The 24,283-nt window shown below is 35.3% G+C and overlaps 1 protein-coding gene across 10 annotated transcripts in view; it reads right to left on the reverse strand.

Moving 5' to 3' along the window:
• golim4a (golgi integral membrane protein 4a) overlaps positions 1 to 24,283 on the reverse strand; it is an 836,478-nt gene that overhangs the window by 712,789 nt on the left and 99,406 nt on the right. For 5 of the 10 annotated variants that reach the window (XR_015514056.1, XR_015514055.1, XM_087291288.1 and 2 more), the window contains exon 1: positions 10,059 to 10,590. The exons of 4 other annotated variants lie outside the window; for them this stretch is intronic. Coding sequence is in view for 4 of the 6 variants with exons in the window: in XM_087291288.1 (XP_087147414.1) it covers positions 10,059 to 10,344 (286 nt within the window). In the remaining 2 variants the exon portion in view is untranslated. 10 annotated transcript variants of the gene reach the window in all.

A 24,283-nucleotide genomic window follows, 5' to 3' on the forward strand; every position in this document is an offset into this window, starting at 1 on the left:
ACATTTAAAAGCTTCCCAAATCCACATGCAGAGGTGTAAATGCAAAAATTTGGTATCATGTAAAAGAAAACCCTTTTAATTTTTTTGATGAAACACTATTGAAAGAGTTTAAAATATGTGTATATGTTGTCTGTGTTATAATAAACACATAAAAAGAAGCGCTTTTTGTATTTTGTTTTTATAAACTCAAATTTGAAAGTGTACCTTTTAGGTTCTGTGTGGTCTAGCGTGCTGTAATTAATTTTGGTGGTTCCTGCACATGTCTGTAATCATAGGACAAAATAAAAATGTCTCCACCATAATCTATACAAAAGTTATTGCATTCCAACTGATGAGAGGGGCTGTACAAGCCACAGAGACCGATTCTTGTTTACATATTTCACTATTCTTTTGTTTGATCAAACATAATTCACTGTGTTTGGACCACATAAGACATATAAAAGGATTACTTATGCACATCACCTCAAAAACAGAGGAGAAATGGCCCTGAAGGGCACAGCATAAGGTAAGAGATGACAGCTGTCTGTGCTATCTGGGGCTGCTTAGTGATCATGAATGTATTGTTTACATTTCTGCGCCATGGAAACACCACAATTCATTCAACAACTGTTTGGCATATGAATATAAATCAGTAAAAAGTATGCTAGAACTGTATGAGCACCGGCAAGAGCTTTCATTTGAGCTATAACTTGTACATGTGTCATACAAAAAATATATTAATGAAAAATGTAAAATACCTAGCTCGGGTATCCAAAATACTGTGTATTTAGGTGTAAATTACTTTTGTACAGTAGAATAAAAAACAAAGTGATGCATGTGCATAAAATAGAGATTCTACACTTTTAAACAAAAACACTTCTGAGGGTCTGGTGCAATGCTAGCCCTTTAAATCTGTAAGCGAAAGACGATTACGTCACAGACCCGGTACCGGGTCCGCGGAGTTTAAGTGGTTTCAATCGTGATGAAAATGACAATACTAGTAGCAATGAATTACATTTCTCATGATCATGCTGCCTTGAATGTGCTTGAGTGCAAAATAAAATTATGATTAGCATTAAACAAAAATTAAGCATTACAGTAAGAAATATGTATTTTGCTCTGTTGATTTATATGCATGTCAATTTGATAAATAATATTTCTGCTATGAAACAAACAAAAGACTATAATAAATAATTCAATTCAAAGCTGAAAACTGCAAAGCAGTCATCAGTAACTAAATGGAAACATAATATACACCTCAAGAAAGAATGACAAAAGAAAGCAAGAAAAGTCTCACTTCTATCACTCTTTAAAAGAGTTTCAGTTTGTGTCAAATGAAATGTTCAGTCTGAGCTGATTTTCATTTTTCTGTGTTAGTGGAACAGCAGGCGAGTCAGCCGCACCAATATATGAGCAAGGCAGAGCAGGATTCTCGCGATGACCACCGGCGCAATACGCTCTTTGTTGTAAGCCACAGTTTCAGTGTAAACTCAGTAAAGGCGAGCTTCTCTGCCGATGATTTGTACAGTATTCTATTTTAAATTTAGCTGACATTTGCGCTAAACACGCAGTGAATGCAACGCATCGAGATTCGGGCACCATCTCCGTAAACACTTGATTGATCTCTGCTGGCAGATCAACATTCACCACATGTCATGATCGCTGTCATCTGCGCCTCAACTTTGGGTGGGGTTTGCAAACGTGTGCTTTTCACTCTTCAGCTGTTTGCATTTCCCGCGGTCATAAAAGCTCCCTCCCTGTCATCTAACAGCAGAATGCCTTGAGTGATTGACAGCTAATATTAACCAATATAGCGGCAGGGAAGAGCGATTTAGCAAGTTGTTAGAAAAAAAAAATCAAAACAGGTCGCACTACACCCATTATATGCAGTCGCACAAATGCTCCCAAATATATCATGAGGTCGCATAGATTAATTTTTTGGGCGCATATTTCAATTTCAAGCCCTGATTATGTCAATGCATTTTAAAAAATAGGGTAAAACTTTATATTAACTGCACGCTATGAATTATTTATTAAGCATTAGCAAATAGTGAATTCATTATCTGTTAAGCATGAACTTTTTGCCATTTACAACTGCAGATTCAAATGCTCTATTCTTGACTTAAAAGCACCTACAGCTGAAGTCAGAATTATTGGCCCCCATGAATAATATATATTTATGTTTCCCTAATTTCTGGTTAACGAAGATAATATTTTTTCAGCACATTTCTAAACATAATAGTTTTAATAATTCATTTCTAATAACTGAATTATTTTCTCTTTGCCATGATGACAGTAAATAATATTTGACAAGATTTTCAAGACACTAGCATTCAGCTTAAAGTGACATTTAAAAGTTTAACTAGTTTAATTAGGTTAACTAGGCGGGATAGGGTAATTAGGCAAGTTATTGTAAAATGATGGTTTGTTCTGTAGGCTATCGAAAAAATATATAGCTTAAAGAGGCTAATAATATTGACCATAAAATGTTTTTTTTTTTGTTTTTTTTTTAAATAAAAACTGCTTTTATTCTAGCTGAGATAAAATACTTAACACTTTTCTCCAGAAAAAAAAATATATACTGTGAAAATTTCCTTGCTCTGTTAAACATAATTTGGGAGATATATAAAAAAGAAAGGAAAAAAAATCAACTGTAGGTGCTTACAAGTCAAGAATAGAGCGCACACTGCATACTAACATCTAATAATGTAGAGTCAATGCTTAACAGAAAATGATTTCACTATTTGATGCTTAATAGATGATTCATTCATTTTCTTTTTGGCTAAGTCACTTTATTAATCTGGGGTCGCCACAGCGGAATGAATCACCAACTGCAAATGTTTTACGCAGCGGATGCCCATCCAGTTGCAACCCATCACTGGGAAGCATCCATACACACTCACTCATTCACGTCAATTTTAGCATACCCAATTCACCTGTACCGCATGTCTTTGGACTTGTGGGGGAAACCAGAGCACCAGGAGGAAACCCACGCAAACACGGGAAGAACATGCAAACACAGAAATGCCAACTCACCCAGCTGAGGCTCAAACCAGCAACTTTCCTGCTGTGAAGCGAACGTGCTACACACTGCGTCACCCTAATAGATGATTCATAGTGTGTAAATATTATTATAGTGTTACCAAAAACAGAATTATCTAAGCAATATAAATATAAAACTATTTATTATAAATGGCTAAAAAATTTATATATAATAAAAGAAAATAAGATTTAAAAACATAAATCCTTCACATCAGGAAAACAAATGAATGTTTATAAAAATATAAAAAATTTAATAAAATATATAAATAATAGTTTTTTTCCAAATATAAAAATACATTTAAAAATTAAATAAACCTAAAAAGATAAAACAAAAAAGCTTGTTGAACACCAATCATTTAAAGTCAGATTTTAATACAGGCTAATTTGTCGTCATTATTTAATTGCAACAGCACAACATCAACTAACATGCACTGAGAATCATCCATTCATTGTATTAAAAGAAGAAGAAAAAATGCTGCATTTGAGCCTTATAAGCGATAAATAATAAACCTGAAAACTCAGAGGAAACTCAAACAACTCTGATGTACTGAAATGTACAGCAGATGTGTGTATTTAGTAAATTTATGCGTCACTTGATTAAACACAAATCTGTTTGCTCAAGAATATGCACACATAACCCCACAGAATATCCAAACATTAGAAAAGAACTCAGACAAAGGCTTGAAATGTGACACACTCTAGTTTAATCCAGAGCTGTTTGTCATTGGCAACAGTTTAACACAGGTCTGCTTTGTGTAGGATTGTAACGGTATAAATTTTTCACGGTATGATAATTGTCTAAAACAATACCACGGTTTGATGGTTTCGCGGTATACGGTATGTTACAAATGTTACAAAATAATAGAACAGTGAAGCAAATTTGACTTTTTCCAAATAATATATTTTTAGTTACTATAAACAACACCACTTACAATGAACAAATAAAAATAAGAAAATAATAAATAATGTGTCAAAGTCCAAATAAAGTCCAAATAAACATGGTGCAAATCCTCAGTAAAAAAATAGATATAAATATTTACTATACTATAAATAGTTACATAACGAAACTAGATTCAATATGGACCATCCTTAGGTTTTATGTGCCAGCATGGATATGGTTGTCTATCGATATGGATTTGGATATGGTTGTCTGCAATGCAGACAAACAGCTGCATCTTCATTTGCGTCTTTTGAAAACAGCAAGAGCAGCAGTTCGTCTTTGCTGTGTCACTGTTTTGTCATGTTTCTGTTCTGCTGTGCATGCAAAAGTATTTAGTATGAGAATTATTTCATGCAAAACTTTTTTTTTTGCGTTTTATTTAGCCGCGCATAAATGTATGCCTATCTCTCATTCCGTGTTGTTCAAAAAGCTCACTGTTGGTCCACAAACAAAAGCGAAACCTATGCTTATTGGTTGTGATATAGCGAGTTTGAACCAATCTGGGCATGGAGGAGGGACAATGCATCAATGTATCATGTCTGATTTGTCCGGAGAAACAGTGACGAGCGTTTCTTTGTCAAATCAGCGTTGTCAAATGTTGATGACGTAACCGCACTGATTCCAGAGCCTCTGAAAGTCCGCGAATGTTATGTGATACAGCACTGGAAAGCTGAGATTCTCTTCTTTATGCCAATCTTTGAATTGTATGAATCGGATCAGCGGATCAAAAGTTATTAAACATTTAAGAGCAATACTTATTTTTAGCCGCGGGCGGCTGTCTCGGTCTTTAAGGGTTAAAACCGTTGATATGCAATTGTTCATGGTATGATAATCGTGCACATTCAAATCGTGGTAAACCGTCATACCGGTATATTGTTACAACCCTAGCTTTGTGTATTTACTCTAAATTCATTTCTTCAGCCTCTCTACAGAGAGCATATTGAGCTGGGACAGCGAAGCCCCTCTCTGTGGGACAAGAACATGCAAAAATATAATTTTAGGCACAGAAAAAAACAAGCTAATAAAATGTTTTGAGTAAAAAAAAAAAAAGAAAGAGTAGCTGCAGGGATTCGCTACAGAAGCTGCACACAGAAACAATCAATCACTCCTCAATACTTCAACTCAAGGTACAGTAACAGTCAGATATTTCTGTCTAGATCACTTTCAAATACACCTCACTGTGTGAAAGGTTGTTTCAGAGGTTGCCACCACCAACTATTACAGCATATGTTTTACGCAACGGATGGCCTTATAGCCACAACCCAGTATTGACAGACACCCATACCAGTATTGTTATGATATTGGAATCCAGTACAAATCGATACTGAAATTTCCAGCTAACATCTGAGCGGTGTTGAGCTCATTCTTAAACGGCGCTGATTTGTCATTGTGATCACATGCTGAACAGAAAATACTGTGATTACCCATTAAGTAATCAGTTCTGTGTAAACAGCAGGGTTCAGGCACATTTCATGACTTTTCCAAGACTTTTTCAGAAATTTCAAGTACATTTTCATGACTTAATGTTTCATGTGATGTCTACATATACCTGGTAAATAATAAGAAAAACAACGACGTTCAAATTTATTACAGCATATCATAGAACACGCAACAATCAATTAAGTTTAAATTTGTTTTTATATCTCTTTAAAATTGAGTTGAGCATGTTTTTGGCCAAGAACAGAAAAGAAGTAAAGACAACTAACCTATACTCAAGTTAGGGCTGCACAATATAACGTTTCAGCATCGAAATCGCAATGTGTGCATCCTCAATAGTCACATCCCAGGATATACAATGTTGGGATTATAGTTTATTGTGTGAGTGAGTAAATAGTGAGTACATTTTAATCTTTGAGTGAACTGTTTCTTTAAGGCCTGTAACTGTGTGAACATTTCAATATTTCAGAGTCTAAAACATCCGGCCACAAGAAATTGTTTGTAACTTTAAGAAAGATTCAATAATATACAATGAAGTCTGTGCAGTGATGATTATTCGATCTCTATCAGAATAGTGAATACCTGAAATCTATAAATTACTTTTGTCTTTGCTATATGTTATTTTATCTCTGCTTGTAATCTATTTGTTATACATTATTCGAGATTCACTTCTCTACAAAATTCCCCAATCAATCAAAATAAACCTATTAAATCATCTGGTGAAAATGTATTCACATCGCAATATACAGAAATACAAAATACTGTAATGTCAGATCGCGCAGCCCTAATTCAAGTAGACAGATATTTGTAAACTAATTTCCATAACTTTTTCAAAACTTTGTGGTTTTTTTTTGTTTTTCCAAAACTGTTCCAGGTCTAGAAAAATGGCATGTCAAAATTCCATGACTTTTCGTAGTTTTCCATAACCGTATGAACCCTGACACAGATACAGGGACACTGGAGCATTTTAGTGTTAAGCTGTGTTATATTTCACTGAAACATTATATAAATAATGCATTATTATTTTTTTATTGGGGGGGGGGGGGTAGTTGGATGTAACATACTGCCTTTATTTATATTTAGTCATAGTCTACTTTGTTTATATTTTTAGCTTGAAGAAAGAAAGAAAGAAAGAAAGAAAGAAAGAAAGAAAAGACGACGAAAGAAAGAAAGAAAGAAAGAAAGAAAGAAAGAAAGAAAGAAAGAAAGAAAGAAAGAAAGAAAGAAAGAAAGAAAGAAAATGAATGAATGAACGAACTATTTAACGAACTAACGAACAAATGAACGAACGAACGGCCTCCTCAGCTGCCAGAGTTGCAACTCCTGTGTCATCAAAACACTACACTACTCTTTCTGTTAAAAAAATGAAATATTTTTTTCTGTTACTATGTGCTCAGACAGATGGTGCTAATATACAAATTGACATTGCCAACAACTAGCCTGGCATGCATAAAATCACTTTTTGGCAAATCTGTGTAAAAAGTGATCATTTTGACAACATTGATACCTATATACAAAACTTTTCACTCAACTCAACTCAACTCAATTGCTGGAAATATGGCAATGCAGAATCCAAAGTACCTGATCCAGCTATTCCAGTCCTTCAGGCTTATATGAAAACTGCAGGTATGTGACGTGAAGCGGAACTAAACTCTGAAAGACTCAGAGACTGAGTCTTGACACCAATTAAAATAAGACACCATGAGCTACATTCTTATTTTGCCACTAAACAAGGGGTTTTGCAACAGGCCGCAACAGGTGGTCATGTGGTTGAATATTGTGAGCAATAATTCTAGGGATCAATACAATACTTCTAGAGATCAATAGAGAGTTTTTTTTATATAAAAAAGACATACATTACATATATGTGTTTAAATTACATATCTATACAACTATAATAATACACATAACATATATATATAACTTTAATATATCTATAATATATATATAATATATCTATAAATCTTTAATAATATACATAACGCATCTATAAAACTTTAATATATCTATAATATATCTATAATTTATCTATAAATCTATAATAATATATTTATATATATATTTATATATATATATATATATATATATATATATATATATATATATATATATATATATATAAAATAAAAAATAATACAATGAAGAAAAAGAAATCTCAAAGTAATGTTGCATTCAATAAGCAAAATATATAATTTTTTTGTTTTTATGTAAATTTAAGTTTAAAACTTTGTTAATGAATAAAAATTTAAAGAAACATATGTTTTTATTCTATGTAAAGGCTCTGTTTTGCAATTTACAAAAAAAAAATAATAATAATAACTTTTCCAAAGTACGGAAACGTCTTTATTCAAAGTGCTCGATGACAAAAAGGGAAAAGACTTTCCAGAGAAAATTAGAATAATTCCATAGCCAAAATAAACAGGCTAGAGACTCTGGGTGTTGTTTTCAATAGAAGCAGTTTGTATCAATATCTTTTTTTGAAAACAAAGTATTGACTGAATATGTACGACAGATTTAATGAAACTTCTCTTATAAGTAATTAAGTAGATATTTGTAATCAGACACATTTTCTTTTAACCAATATAAAAAACAAAAGAAATCCTAAAAAAGAACATTTGAGACTGATACAATTACTTTAAGAAATGGAGACAATACTGAGGGTTTATATAATAATAATAATAATAATAATAATAATAATAATAATATTCAGGAAGAATTTAAAGTATTTTAAAACTACACAAAAGAGTAGCACATAACCATTTTGTTTTACATTCAGGATTAAACCATTTAACATAAAGACTTCAAACTACCATATTGGGATATGAACTTTTAAACGAAGAAAATGTTTGTGTTTATTTACACAAGAATTGCCTTTTAGGAAACAAGTTTCATCTCCATTCATGCCACAGAAATGTGTAATGTGTTATGCTTCTATTTAAACTAAGGCTACGTCTAAACAATAATATTCAGAAAGACTTTTTGGTAACAAGGTACCACTTTACAATAAGGTTGTATTAGTTAATGACTTTGAATATTCGGTCTGAGATCACATGTAAATACGACTTCAAAAAAACATTTAGCACTATTTAATTGACTGAACAGTGTTGTACTCTAATAGTCAGTGGCAGCTGATATGATTTGACTATTTAGAAACTGCAAAGAATAATTTTCTGACATTATATTGTTAAGGTGAATGTACAAATATGTCAATATAAAACCAACTTTACCTCAATATGTTAATGCATTTAACACGAACAAACAATAAAGAGTACATTGATTACAGTATTTGTTCATGTTAGTAAACATTAGTTAATGAAAATACAGTTGTTAGTTAAAGTTTTCTCACGATGCATTAAAGTTAACAACCATGAATGTTAATAATGCATTAGTAAATGTTGAACTATGGTTAATAAATGCTGTACATGTATTGTTTCCAGCTCGCATCTCAGCCTGCCTGTCAGACATTTCACACTGGATGAGAGATCATCATCTTCAGCTTAACCTCACGAAACGGAAATGCTTGAAATTTCTGCCAACTCGACTCTACATCATAACTTTTCAATCCAGATGGATGGGGCAACCATTACTGCATCCAAAACGGTGAAAAGCCTTGGAGTAACGATTGATGACCAACTAAACTTCTCTGACCACATTTCTAGAACTGCTCGATCTTGCAGATTTGAACTCTATACCATCAGAAAGATCCGACCCTTCCTATCTGAACATGCAGCTCAACTCCTTGTACAAGCTCTTGTTCTCTCCAGACTGGACTATTGCAACTCTCTACTAGCGGGGCTTCCAGCTAACTCTATCAAACCTCTTCAGCTGCTCCAGAACGCAGCAGCACGAGTGGTCTTTAATGAACCTAAAAGAGCACGTCACTCCGCTGCTCATCCGTTTGCACTGGCTGCCGGTTGCTGCTTGCATCAAATTCAAAGCTCTGATGTTTGCTTACAAAGCAATTTCTGGCGTTCCTCCTTCTTATCTGCTCTCACTTCTGCATATTTATGTGCCCTCCAGAAACTTGCGTTCTGTGAATGAACGTCGCCTCGTGGCTCCATCCCAAAGAGGGAAGAAATCACTTTCTCGAACTCTCTCAGTCAATCTGCCCAGTTGGTGGAATGAACTTCCGAACTGCATCAAAACAGCAGTCAGTCTCTGTCTTCAAGAAATTACTAAAAACTCAACTATTTAGTCTCCACTTCCCTTCCTAATCTGCAATTCCCTCTCTGGTTCTACCACTAACTGTAATACAAAAAAAAAACAATAATAATAATAATTACTAATGTTTTGGGTCTTACACTTTACATACCTGAAACTTGCCTGCAGCACTTATTCATTGTTGCTCTTATAGTTGTGTAAATTGCTTTCTTGACCTCATTTGTAAGTCGCTTTGGCTAAATGTCTGCTAAATGTAAATGTTTACACTTAGTTCATGTTAGTAAATACATTAACAAATAATACAACCTTATTGTAAAGTGTGATCGAATTTTTTATAAGTATTTGAGCATTACAATAAACATGAATATACGTTCAAGCACAAAATACATCCGTGAGCATCATAATAAATGGGAAAAACATCAAGAAGGCAACACTGAGGTAAGAAAGCGAGTTTTTTTACAATGTGACGTCATCACGACGAAGTGTGTTTTTACCGTACCTTGAAGCTGAGCCGAAAGTGACTCCTGGTGCTGCTGATATTTGACGGCCAGCTCTTCTGTCCTCTTCAGCTGCTTGTGCATCTCATAAGACATCATCCCTCCATAGATCATGCCAAAAACCACCGTGACCAGAAAAAGAGACTGGAAAATCTTCTTCTGCTTCCTGGAGCACGCGCCGTTGCCCATGATCCCTGGTCTCCTGCTCTCCACACAAACTTTCCCGGGAATGAATTTATCTTCACTCTTCAGCAAAGAAACAACGCTTTCCCCTCCGAAATTCCTCATGAAACATTATATTCCCAGACAGCAGCTAAGTAAACGAACGTTCCCTCAAGTTTTCCAAAGACGCTCAGTAGTTAGAAAAGTAACGTATCCGGCTGAATTCGGTTCTCGTGTTTAGTCAGCGCTCTCTGAAGTTGTCTACATAATGAAAAGCAGTCTTTTTTAACTAATTACCTTAGTTTTAGAGAGGCCTGATCGCACCTTTCATTACGTGTCACCTAGCGCTGCAGAAGATCATCCAGCGCTGCCTGAAACAGAAGGAAATCCCGCCCCTCGGCAACATTCCATTGCTGTGATTGGTCAAAGGTCATGTCAGTCAAAAGATGTTGGTTCTGATGGGAGGGCCGTGTGTCTGAGATGGAAATCTTTTGTAATTGTTTTGTTTACTTCATCTATTTATCTAACAAATTGAATGTGTTCTTGCTTAATACAACCCTAATGATTTATTTTAAAACTTTTGAACGGTAGTGTACTTAAAGCAATATAAGTTTAGGTTGCAAAATTTATATTCTATAATATTGTTTTATAATATATACATCTTTAGTCATGTTTTTTGTTTACTATAACTATTTTCCTGCTTAATAAAACCTTATTTATGCATTTAATAAACTTTTGAACAGTAGTGTACACAACGCAATATATTTTTTTAGGTTGCAAATTCCATAGTTTAAAAAAAAATCGTGCAAAAACTGACTATAAAACATATGGACATAGCTGCCAACATTGCCAATTTCCATGTTTTCTAGCCAGTTTTTGCCTGCTTTGCTTAGATTATAGAGTATATATTTGCATAGATTATAGAGTATAGATAATTTGCTAATTAAATTAAATATATTGCATTAAGTACACCCGTACAAATATTTACAAGTTAATGGTGTTTTATTAAGCAAGAACATTGAATTGATTAGATAATTAATTAATTCATTCATTTTCTTTTTGGCTTAGTCCCTTTATTAATCAGGGGTCGCTACAGCAGAACGAACCACCAACTTATCCAGCATATGTTTTATGCAGCAGATGCCTTTCCAGCATAAAGATAATTTTAGCTTAATTCACCTGCACCGCATGTCTTTGGACTGTGGGGGAAATTGGAGCACCCAGTGGAAACTCACACGAACATGGAGAGAACATGCAAACTCCACACAGAAACGCAAACCGACCCAGCCGAGGCTCGAACCAGCAACCTTCTTGCTGTGAGATGACATTGCTACCCACTGCGCCACCGCGCTGCCCTTGATTAGATAACAGTTACAGCAAATAAAAAATATTGCAAAATATTTCCGTTTCATTCTTTAAACTTTTTATTCATTAATGAATTCTAAAACAAAATGTTCACAATTTCCGTAAAGTTCCAGTTTTCAGGGTTTATTGAATATATGTTTGATAATGAGGTTAATTCTTGTCTTATTTTATAAAATGTCATTTATAACTTGTGTTAAAAAGATTTAAGTTGTGGCTTTTTCTAGAGTAATATTATTCATTTTCTTTCTGACTTAGTCCCTTTATTAAACAGTGGACGCCACAGTGGAATGAACCGCCAACTATATCCAGCATATGTTTTACACAGCAGATGCCCTTCCAGCTTCAATCCATCACTGGGAAACACCTCATTCACACAAACTACCGTCAATTTAGCCTATACCAATTCACCTATAGCTCATGTCTTTGGACTTGTGGGGAAAACCGGAGCACCCGGTGGAAACCCACATGAACACGGAGAGAACATGCAAACTCCAGCGAGAAATGCCAACTGAGCCAGCCAAGGCTCAAACCAGCGACCTTCTTCTGCTGTGAGATGACAGCGCTACCCTCTGCGCCACATGTATACTAAATACTAAATTAAAGTTGAAATGATGTTCCCATAGTGTAAAATACTAATAAATCTAATAAATAAATAACAATAAATAAATGTAACTAATAAATCACAGTAAGAGATGTACTGTTAAATTAATTCTCTAATAATGTAAAAAAAATAGTTTTTTTAATTGAATAAATGCATTTGGGTGTTTTTGTATTTATTGTTTGATACTTGTAGGGAAAAAAAAAAGATTTTTGTTTGTACAAAATTTTAAATGTGTGGTTTCTAAAGATTTAACAAACCTAATATAGGTACTCCGTTAAAATAGTTGGGTTAAAAATACCCCAACATATAACCCAACTATAGGTTATTATAGCACCTTCCTAACTATGGGTTATTTTAACCCAAGGCAATGGGTTTTGTCATTTAACCCAATGCATTGGGTTATTTTGATTAAATGTTTTTTATTCCATTCTGGTATTACTATTGCTACTCTTACTAGTACTACTATTCATTTTATAGTATGGCTGAGTAAATAAATAATATGCAGTTTTTTAAGAAATATTGAAAATACTTTATTACCATTACATTTTAAGTTTATTAAGATACTTAAGGGTTTTTATCTGTTTAATATAGATCGGCTATGAAGAGTGTTTGTATTGTCAATAGTACTGGTCAAACAGATATAAAAAACACGACTTGGAGAGGTAATTTGATTAAAAAATAACAATATTATTGTGTTTAAGCTTAATTAAACTTTACAATACAAAAACAACATTAGGCACGCATATTAATACAGCTGTTCTGTGTCAGTTAAATCAGTTGACTGTTGAAATTCACATTTTTAACCCAACTGGTTGAGTTATTAAATAAATAATCCAATATTGTTTAAAAATTACCCAACAAAGCACCAAAAATGTAACTCAACTGGTTGAGTTATAAATAAATATCCCAATAAAGGTTAAAATAATCCAACAAAGCACCAAATATTTTAACTCAACCATTGGGTTAAATAAATAACTCAAAATTTTTTAGAGTGTAGCAAAATAAAAGAATTGTGTTAGCATTACTTAAAGCACAAAGTTCACTGAACTTAAAATACTGTGGAGATTATTCGAATAAATAAGTACATTTTACTTAAAAAAACAGATTTGACAAACCTAAAACTACAAGTTAAAATTGAGTTGATGTTACTTGAAAGTGCAAGTTGAGAACATGCAAACTCTAATAGGACAGACCAAAATAAAATAATTTTTTTCAAATACTCAAAAGACAGATGCAAATATTTGCCTTAATTTTTTAAGCAAAACATACACAGTGTTTATAAACAAAATTTTCAATATTTGTTGTTTTGAGACAAAAAAAAAAAGATCTGAATGACTTTTTCATTTTAAATATGAATGAAATGTCATCAAGAGCTAGTTTCTGTGCCCGATGATCGATTGACAGACAGATTAGTGCAGCGGCAGCAGTAATGAGGTCGATGTACCGGTCCATTGTGGTAAAGAAGGAGCTGAGCCGAAAGGCAAAGCTCTTGATTTACCGGTCAATCTAGGTTCCTACTCTCACCTATGATCATAAGCTTTGGGTCATGACCAAAAAGACAAGATCTTGAATACAAGTGGCCTAAATGACTTTCCTTTGCAGGGTGGCAGTCAGGGCGCACCCTTACAGATAGGGTGTTGCGCTCTGTCACCCGGGAGGAGCTCAGAGAAGAGCCGCTGCTCCTCCACATTGAGAGAAGTCAGCTGAGGTGGCTTAGGAATCTGTTTCGGATACCTAGGGAGGTGTTCCAGGCATGTCCCACCGGGAGGAGGCCTCAGGGAAGACCCAGGACACGCTGGAGGGACTCCTGGGAAGGCCTTGGGATCCCCCTGGAGGAGCTGGAGGAAGTGTCTGGGTGAACTGCTGCCCCAGCGAACCGGCAACAATCAGTAGTTTTAATTGTTGACAAGTGGATAATAATGAAACAGCTCCTTTACAGCACTTACAAACATGTCTAATCTCACTTTTAAAAGCATGCATAGAAGATATTTTATACTGTATTTTATACTTCTTTTTACAAAACACTTTAATTTGGTTATTTATGTGAAAACAAAATATCCTGCTCTATTTTCCCTGAAGGAAATGTGAGGAAAGGCACCAAAGTGAGTAAACAATACTCTTCAAGCTCAACAATACAGAATTAAAGCTGAATCACAAGATAGAGAAAAGCCAAGGTATCCATTCTTTAATGCTGGCTATTAAAAATCTCAGAGGGTTTAACCTTCAGTAAAAGAAGCTGATCTGAAATGGGTTTACAAACCTGCTCGACCTGTTCTTTCATCCTTTCATCACAGGAGATATTTGGAGATTTCCAAACACATGCACTATGGGTGAACTGGATTAACTAAATTGGCCGTAAATGTTTTTTTTCTGACTAACCAGATAGCTTTAGAAGTGTAGATCATTTTAAATACTTTAAAAAAACAAACATTTCCCAGAGATGGGTATGGAAGGGCATCCGCTGCGTAAAAAATGTGCTGGATAAGTTGGCGGTTCATTCCGCTGTGGCGACCCCAGATTAATAAAGGGACTAAGCCGAAAAGAAAATGAATGAATGAATAAATAAACAAACAAACAAAGTAAAAATTACAAAAAAAATCTATACTAAGGTACCTATATAAAATGGACAAAATAAGTTCAACAAAAAAAGATTAAATCAATTTATTGCAACCACTGAAAAAAAATCTGATGAAATCCATGAACACATTTTCCAGTGAATGCAAAATAATACAATTCATTCATTCATTTTCCTTCAATTTAGTCCCTTTATTTATCAGGGGTTGCAAAAGTGGAATGAACTGCCAACTTATCCAGCATAAGTTTTACACAATGGATGCCCTTTCGGCTGCAACCCAGTACTGGGAAACACCCATAAACTCTCATTCACACACATATACACTACAGACAGTTTAGCTTATTCAATTCCCCGCCATCCCGGGGAGAACATGCAAACTCCACACAGAAATGCCAACTGGCCCAGCTGGCACTTGAACCAATGACCTTCTTGCTGTGAGGCGACAGTGCTAACCACTGAGCCAACGTGTCACCTTCATACAGTTTAATATTTTATTTTATAGACATTTTGTTGTACTTTTAAAAATAACATGCATTTAACTTAAACAAAAGTAAAGATATACATTCCTGCTCTCATTATAGGAAGTCAGTGGTGTTTCAGTAAACAAAATAATCTTCTCATGCACAATTTCTGTCAGTCATTGCAAGGTTGTCTCCATCTGCTGGAATACATAAAAAATAGTCTGGAAATAGAAAGTATCCACCCATTCCCTATGCATGTTCGATAGGTTCGATCAAGCCTAAGTTCCACAGTCAAGCAAAAAAATTCTATATGGGGCGTCTGCAGACTTGGATCCAGGCAGTTTTACGACCAAGGCAGTTTTACGCCCCACAGCTTTACGCCCCTGTTGTTCCTAATGCGTTCAGGTTGGCGGGGTGAAAGATACATGACCACATAATACATTTGAAGTCAACGCTCCCAGATTATTAAATGTCCTGTTTATAAATATATATAATTTTAATTAGATTACGCTAAATATGAACGCTAGATTAATGTATCCTTGACGCTATAGATTAATGTTCCCTTGTTTGCATAATTTATAGTGATAATAACAATAATATATGTTATTTATATGATGTCAACATTAAAAGACAATAACTTCTTGAAGAAACTATTGTCTTCTAATGTCAACAACACATGTTTTTAGAGCTTTTATCAAAAGTATTGCAACATTTTGTGTGAGTTGTTGGTTTAAAAATACTTCTGAGGCCCAGAAGAGGTCACCGGGGAAGCATAAAACTGAAGAGCATTGAGAGTACAAAGAAACCGTACTAAATAATGCTATCATAATTGTCAATGAGAGGCATCGTTTATGGCGAGGCAGTGGCGCAGTGGGTAGCACATTCGCCTCACAGCAAGAAGGTTGCTGGCTTGAACCTCGGCTCAGTTGGCGTTTCTGTGTGGATTCGCGTGGGTTTCCTCCGGGTGCTCCGGTTTCCCATACAGTCCAAAGACATGTGGTACAGGTGAAGTGTGTGTGTGTGTGTGTGTGTGTGTGTGTGTATTCATTCGCGTGGGTTTCCTCCGGGTGCTCCGGTTTCCCATACAGTCCAAAGACATATGGTACAGGTGAATTGGGTAAGCTAAATTGTGTGTGTGTGTGTGTGTTTCCCAGATGGTTTGTGGCTGGAAGGGCATCCGCTGCGTAAAAAAAACTTGCTGGATAAGTTGGCGGTTCATTCCGCTGTGGCGACCCTGGATTAATAAATAACCAATAATAAATAGGCTAGATGCTGTAAAAGGGCACTAGATCACAAAACAGTATAGTGGAAAATAACCAAACATCAAATGGCATTTCAGATCTTCCTCCTGAAATTTAGGCACTTCCTATTTAAGCTATTTGATCTTCGTTTTTGTCAGTTAGTCTACAATATTAGCATTATTATAAGCAGTGGTATTTAAAATCAATTACTTTGTCTTGTATAGCCTACTTTTTACCGTATCATGTAGGCATACTACTAAACTAAGTTGTACTACCAACAGTCCAGCAGGGGTCGCTGTTCTACAACAAACACACAGTCTATGGTGGAAACACAAAACTCCGATTTGGGCTATTAATAATAATAATAATAATAATAATAATAATAATAATAATAATAATAATAATAATAATAATAATAATAATAATAATTAATAAGAATAATTGCAATTAGATGCATTTTACCAATTTGCTCAGGTCTTTTTTTTTATTAAATAGGCTACTGCATGTTTCGTGTCCAGTAATAATATAATAATTTGGTAAGTAATATTTTTTCTGTAATTTAGCCATTCAATCTATTTATGATAGCAATTTTATTAGACTGTCAAAAACATCGCTACCAATTTCACACACGATGGTCCATTTGTTCTGAGGCGAAGCCAAATCTCTTGTTCTTAATAGACTTAGGCTATTTAAATCGCTGTTAAATCAATTATGGAATAAAATCGCTGTTATAAGACATAAGACACCGCTTTAACTCGGTTGTCTTAGCGATTTTATTACATAATTGGCAGCTGTGGCGAGATGTTTCTTGTATTAGTTATACGTACTCGGACCTGAACATCATTTTGGCTAGATTTACACCGCTTTAACTCGGTTATAAAATAGATCTATATTAATATAAAAAAATGACGGTAAAACGTTATAATACACACGATGAATCATTTATTACGCATTAGGGAAATCATTATTTAAGCATAACTACATTAATAGTATTAGTAAGCCGTTTATAACATTTGCTGTGTTCTTAACTTACAAGCGCATTTATAATGTGCTTTATGATTGTGACTGATTGATTTTTCATTACTAAATAAAGTAGTGCATTATTTACAAACCATGTTTTTACCTTGTATTTAAGAGTAGTTAGTGATTTTTAAGATAATTCAGAATGAGTTAGTAAATGATTTATAAACTATTGAAATCAACATTTATCTATCTTAGTATTCAGGCATATAGTAATGATTGCTGTAACAAATGCTTTATTAACTCAACTTCATCCAGTTTTTTTTTTAATTTTCTCTGTAAATCCCTTATAAATGTCAACTAAAGGCTCAGTATCAACTGAACAATAAATATTTGCAATCGTATCTAAAAAAATAAAATTACTGTTTGAACATTGCTGAATAACAGGAGTGTCAAAATGCAACATACAATTGGAGAAAACCACAACAATATATAAATTTAATGATATAGCATAATATATGCAAAGTTATTTACCAATCGTTAAACTGTGCAGTCATTTTATTTTTGGTAAGACTGCAAAGATTTATTTTTTATTTGATGCAGTTTTATTTGTGTATCTTCAAATGAATAGAAATGAATTAAGTCGTTTATTTTCTTATTTTCCTGATTAGAATTTAACTGAGCCTTCGATTGTCATTTATGAGGCATTTATAAAGCATAACTAGTCCTCACTTTAGACTAAAGTAAGTCGAGTTAATAAAGCATTTATTAACATACAAATTAACAAGCACGAATAATACGATATATAAATGTTCATTTGAATAGTTTATTAATCATTTACTTACGCATTCTCAATGATCTTAAAAACCACCAACCAACTATTCTGAAAATAACTGGTTTGTCAATAATGCGATACCTTAATTAGTAATGAAAAATTAATCATTTACAAAGTATGAAAACACAATTATTAAGCACATTATAAATGTGCTCATAACTCAAGAATAGAGTGTTTGTATTTGCAGTTATAAACTGCTTACTAACATCTAATAATGTAGTTAATGCTTAACAGATAATGAATTCACATGCATTGGGTGGCGATATTTTTGACAGTCTATATGTACAGTATGGTCTATGGAATAAAATCACTGTCATAATTAGATTGAACGGCCAAATTACAGAAAATATTACTCACCAAATTATTATATTATTACTGGACATGATGCATGCAATGTTTAATTAAAAATAGAACAAATTGGGCAAATGCATCTAATTGCTATTATTATTATTATAATATTGTTATTATTATACAGTTTTAATATAATTTTTTACCTCCAGTAAAATTACACAACTAATGTTCATCTTGTGTGTGTGTGTGTGTGTGTGTGTGTGTGTGTGTGTGTGTGTGTCAGGGACAACAGATGAAAAATAGCCTTCTGGCTAAATCTGGTGCATTTGCAGAATTGCTAATTAATGTACACTGTCCCTGCCAAATAAACAAATAAATAAAAATAAGTATGTTTGTATGTATGTGGCACAATTTGCACTGTCGCCTCACAGAAACAAAGGTCGCAGGTTTGAGTCCCAGCAGTTAGCATTCCTTTGTGGAGTTTTGCATGGGTTCCCACACAGTCCAAAGACATGCACTTATGTGTGAACTGAATAAACTAAATTGGCTGTAGTGCGTGTGTGTGACTGTGAGAATATATGGGGGTTTCCCAGTACTGGATTGCACCTGAAAGGGCATCCGCTGTGTAAAACATATGCTGAAATAGTTGGCTGTTCATTCCGTTGTGGCAACCTACAGACTAAGCTGAAGGAAAATGAATGAATGAATGTTTATTTTGCCCGATAAAAAAATACATTCACTCAAATGTAAAATATTGCAAATTAATTGAAAGACTCTGATTCAACTTAAATGTTTATTTTTGGAGAAAAAAACATGTTTTAAATTATGAAATCAAAGTAAAATACTTTAGACTAAACTAAATACATGTAACATAATTTTATATTCATAATCTGAGGTAAAATACCTGCTTGTGCTTACAGTATGGCTATAAATGTCACAGAAGATGGCGAACAAACTCACATTAGAAATACATAAAAACTGCTGGTTTAAACTAAAAATAATACTTTGAGAAAAACAAATGCTTTTTTTAAGACAAATTGAATAAAACCAGTTAAAACCAGAAACCATATTTTTTCACGTATTCACTCTTATATAAACATGTTGTGTCTTTTGAATAAAAGACACAGCATCTGAGCACATCTTTTGAATAAAAGACACAACAGTTTAACAAAACTGTCAAACAAAAAAAAAAATCATTTTTACAAAAAAACTGAGAATCATTCAAAAAAAAAACTATGAAAGGTAAATACATTTTATTTAAAGTAATATCTTTAATCCTCAGTCTTTAATTGATTATTGCCAGAATATCTTTCTTAAGATCTTTCTCATATCTGGCACCTAAACACTAGAACAGCCTTCCTAGCACAGTTCAGGAAGCAGACACACTCTGTCAGTTTAAAACTAGATTAAAGACACATCTCTTTGCATTGGCATACACATAAAACACAAATGCTGTTGAAATCCAAATCCTCTGAGGGAATGTTAGGCTGTACTTACACTATGTACAGTTGCCTTGAACCGGGCCAAAGCACGCTTGTCCCCCCTCCCGTCTCCCCCACACCCGCACTCACATTACATTCGGGCCTGTGCACGATTACGTCATCGATGATGCGCTGTTCAGTTTAACAGAAAAGAAGAGCTCTCGCTGAGCACAGTGGAGATTGCTTTAGTTATATCGTTTAGGTTGTTTGGGATGCGGAGACACAATCAAATATTTCACTGAACAGATCCGCCACTTTTGGCGCTCATAAACAACCATAAAGTCCTCGTGCTGCAGGAATTAGGAGGTTGCTGAAGGTGCAGCTGTCGTGCAGTGAGGGGTTTGCGTGTTTAATAATCTATGACAGTTTGCGTTTATTAAACAGTATGAATGATTAATAAATCCATATCAAACAGTCGCTTAAAAGTCACGATTTCAGTTTCGGGCCCAGGCATGTTTTGCATTCACTCTACAAGAGTACTGCGCCAAAGCCCAAGTGAACCGCGCTCAGGCCCACCTCTTCCAACCGGGCCAGGGTCGACCAAGTGAACCATGCCTGAGCCCGATTCAGAGCACTCACACTTCTCAAACGATCCGGGAAACGGGCCTGTGCATGGTTCGGATAGCATAGTGTGAGTACACACTTAGTCTGCATTATTTTAGGGAAACCCCAGCCATAAACACTTCCCAAAAGACATTATAGTTTGAACTGTGCTTATGTTAGTCTGTTTTTATTTATCCAGAGGTTTCCATAATCCTGGACCAGGCTGTATCCTGAGCAGCTGCTGTGGTGGTCATGGAGGAGTGGAGAGCATGAGGCTGATCCTTGTAAGACCCCAGCGACAGACGAGTCCTCGCATTGATCCTGAAGGGTCAGCCTGTACATCAGCCGGTGACCTCTCTTCCTGCAGCTTCTCCATGATGGACGTCTAGCATTCTCCAGCCCCTGCCGCCAAGACTGCAGCTCTGCACAAAACGTTTGGCCAGAGGCGAAAATGGTTGTGCCCAACAGAGCCTGGTTTATCTCAAGGTTTTTTTTCCTTCACTTTCATCAATCGGTGAAGTTTGTTCCTCCCCTGTAGCCACTGGCTTACTTGGTTTGGAACTTGTGGAAATCTGGTGGATTTGCTCTTTAGTGTTTGGACTTTCAGCAGTGAATATTAAACCACACTGAACTAAACTAAACTCAACCTCAACTCTGAAAACTTTATTGACACTGTTTCAATTTACTATATTCTTCTATGTTAAGCTGCTTTGACACAATCTACATTGTAAAAGCGCTACAGAAATAAAGAATAGAACAAAATTCACATTTGAATAAGTAAGAAATATCCAGAACACTGTCATTAAATCCTAATTCTCACATTAAATGAACACTGCTCAAACTAATGCAGAAAATATGTGACATATAAAGAAAGAAACGAAAGTCAAATGTGCATAGGAAGGAGTGTAAACAAAAAAAAAAAGAGATGCAGCATAATACCACTGATATCAGCCATCAGCCCCCTCCAGCAAAACTATAGACATCCATTTGCATTTATCTGACCTGAACAACCGGTTTGAGTCATTTGACAGAGCCAGAAACAATGCAAGACATGACAAAAGAAAAGATTTGTATGAATAGGCTCTGTGATTGATGATATGACAGCGTGTGATGGAATTTAAAAGATGAAAGCTTAGGTCTGTGATGACAGAATTGGGCTCATACTGTATTTATGAGTATTTCTGTATATTTCAACACAATCGATGGGATCTTGGTGTTCTTCCACCATCTCAGGGTTGGGTACTAGGCGTGAATAAAGCAGGTTTCACGCACATTCCTTTACAGGTTTTGCATAAATACCTTTTTTTGATCTATTTATTCATTTCCCTTCGGCTTAGTCCCATATTTATCAGGGGTTGTCACAGCGGAATGAACCGCCAACTATTCCATTGATGTTTTACACAGCAGATGCCCTTGGGAAACACCCAAACACTCTACCAATACACATTTAAACACGCACTCATACACTATGGACAATTTAGTTTAATCAATTCCCCTATAGCACATGTGTTTGGACTGTGGGGGAAACAGAAGCACACAGAGGAAACCCACGCTGTCATGGGGAGAACATGAAAGTCCACATTGAAATGCCAACTGGCCCAGCCAGGACTTGAACCAGCGACCTTCTTGCTGTGAGGTGACAGTGCTAACCACTAAGCCACTGTGCCGCCTCTTATTATTATCATATAATTTAATAAATAAAAAAACAACATAAATAACAATATCTATGATGACATTGATGTCAGAGATGAAAATAATCACACACTGTCTCCAAATATAGCGATAACATTTATCCGTCATGACTGTGGTGCTGTCCTGTGTTGTTAATTGTTTATGTTTATGTTTATAGAGGAATAATTAAACTTAATAGCACCCATCACTCCACCTCAGAGAAATAAATATGCTTAATGGCTGAACAATAAAACATAACAATCGAAACCATCTTGTGTTCATGACATCAACACTCCAGGGGATTTACAAGAAAGCAAAACTTCCTGGTGGCAAAAAATAATTTGAAAAATATGCTGCTGAAGTTGCAGGACAGGAACAGCAGGAATCTTCTTCAGAGAATTTGAAAGCACTTAAAAGATGTATTTTTGATTGAACATATTGGAGAATATGCTTTATGCCATGAAAAGTCATATGCATTATAAGAAATACAATTTTACCTAATTACCCTAACTTGTAGTTAACAAAAGTTGAGGCTTTAAATGTCAAAATGTCACTTTAAGCTGTATAGAAGTGTCTTAAAAAATATCTAGTCAAATATTATTTACTGTCATCATGGCAAAGATGGGGAAGAATATACAGGGGTCTAAAAATTCAGGAGGGCATCTATATATATAGTTGAAGTCAGAATTATTAGCCTCCATTTGATTCTAAAATGATTTTTAGCAGAGCAAGGAAATTTTCACAGTATGTCTGACAATATTTTTTTTTCTCTAGAGAAAGTCTTATTTTTTTTATTTCGGCTAGAATAAAAGCAGTTTTTAATTTTTCAAACACCATTTTAAGGTCAAAATTATTAGCCCCTTTAGGCTATATTTTTTTCGTTGGTCAACAGGACAAACCATTGTTGTACAATAACTTGCCCAATTACTCTAACCTGCCTAGTTAACCAAATTAACCTAGTTAAGCCTTTAAATGTCACTAAGCTGTATAGAAGTGTCTTGAAAAATATTCAGTCAAATATTATTTACTGTCATCATGACAAAAATAAAATAAATCAGTTATTAGAAATGAGTTATTAAAACAATTATGATTAGAAATGTGTAGGAAAACGTTCGAGGTTACTAAAGTAACCCTTCGTTCCCCGAGGAGGGGAACGGAAGCACTATAAGTGGATTTGATTTGTAAAATCCACGCATTGGGAGGATTCGGATCAGAAGCCGCTTGTCTGGAGAGTATTGAACGGGCCAATGAATGAAATTAATTGGCAGCGTAAGCTTGCGCAGGTGTGCGACATCTGCAATTATCTCAGCATATAAGCACACCTGAAGCCAGCAGACGCCATCCTTTTAAGCTGAAGAGACTTTCAAACAGCTAAGGGACAGTCATCATGGCGACGGAGTATAGTGCTTCCGTTCCCCTCCTCGGGGAACGAAGGGTTACTTTAGTAACCTCGAACGTTCCCCTTCGGGGGGAACTTCAGCACTATAAGTGGATTTGATTTGTAAAATCCACGCATTGGGAGCCCATTGAAAGCGCCATAATGACTGCACCTTACCAACACCCCCGATGAGGAGATAGTCAAGCAAGCGTGACGCACCCACATCATGGGGGGCGCGGTCCTCCAACGTGTCCCTGGCCCTAATTTATCCTACTTCAACAGAAGTTTTACGGATTTAGATATATTTTTTGGGAAGTCGTGAGCATCTAGATAATTCTAGGAAATACGACAGTACGTTGGGAAGCGTGCAATCCCGATAGGGAGGACGCTGCGGAGGCCATCCATTATCCAAGGGGGGGGTAGATGGCAGAATTACATATGGACTAGCCCTAAAAAGGGGGAGTACGCATAGCAAAAGAGTGGTTAGCGGAGAGGGAAGACACGGGTCCGCCCAGGGGGGGGACTTAACCGTGGCGGAATAAGCATATGGGATCGCCTAGTGGGGATCACGCATAGCAGGCACCTATACCCAAAACGCGGGCTGACCAGCGGGCAGACCTACAACGTAGTGGGCCAGCAAGTGACTCCTCCGCTGAGTCAGTG

This window comes from Danio rerio, chromosome 18 (assembly GCF_052040795.2).
Source record: "Danio rerio strain M-AB ecotype USA chromosome 18, GRCz13ab, whole genome shotgun sequence".
In the NCBI taxonomy this organism is placed as follows: Eukaryota; Metazoa; Chordata; class Actinopteri; order Cypriniformes; family Danionidae; genus Danio; species Danio rerio.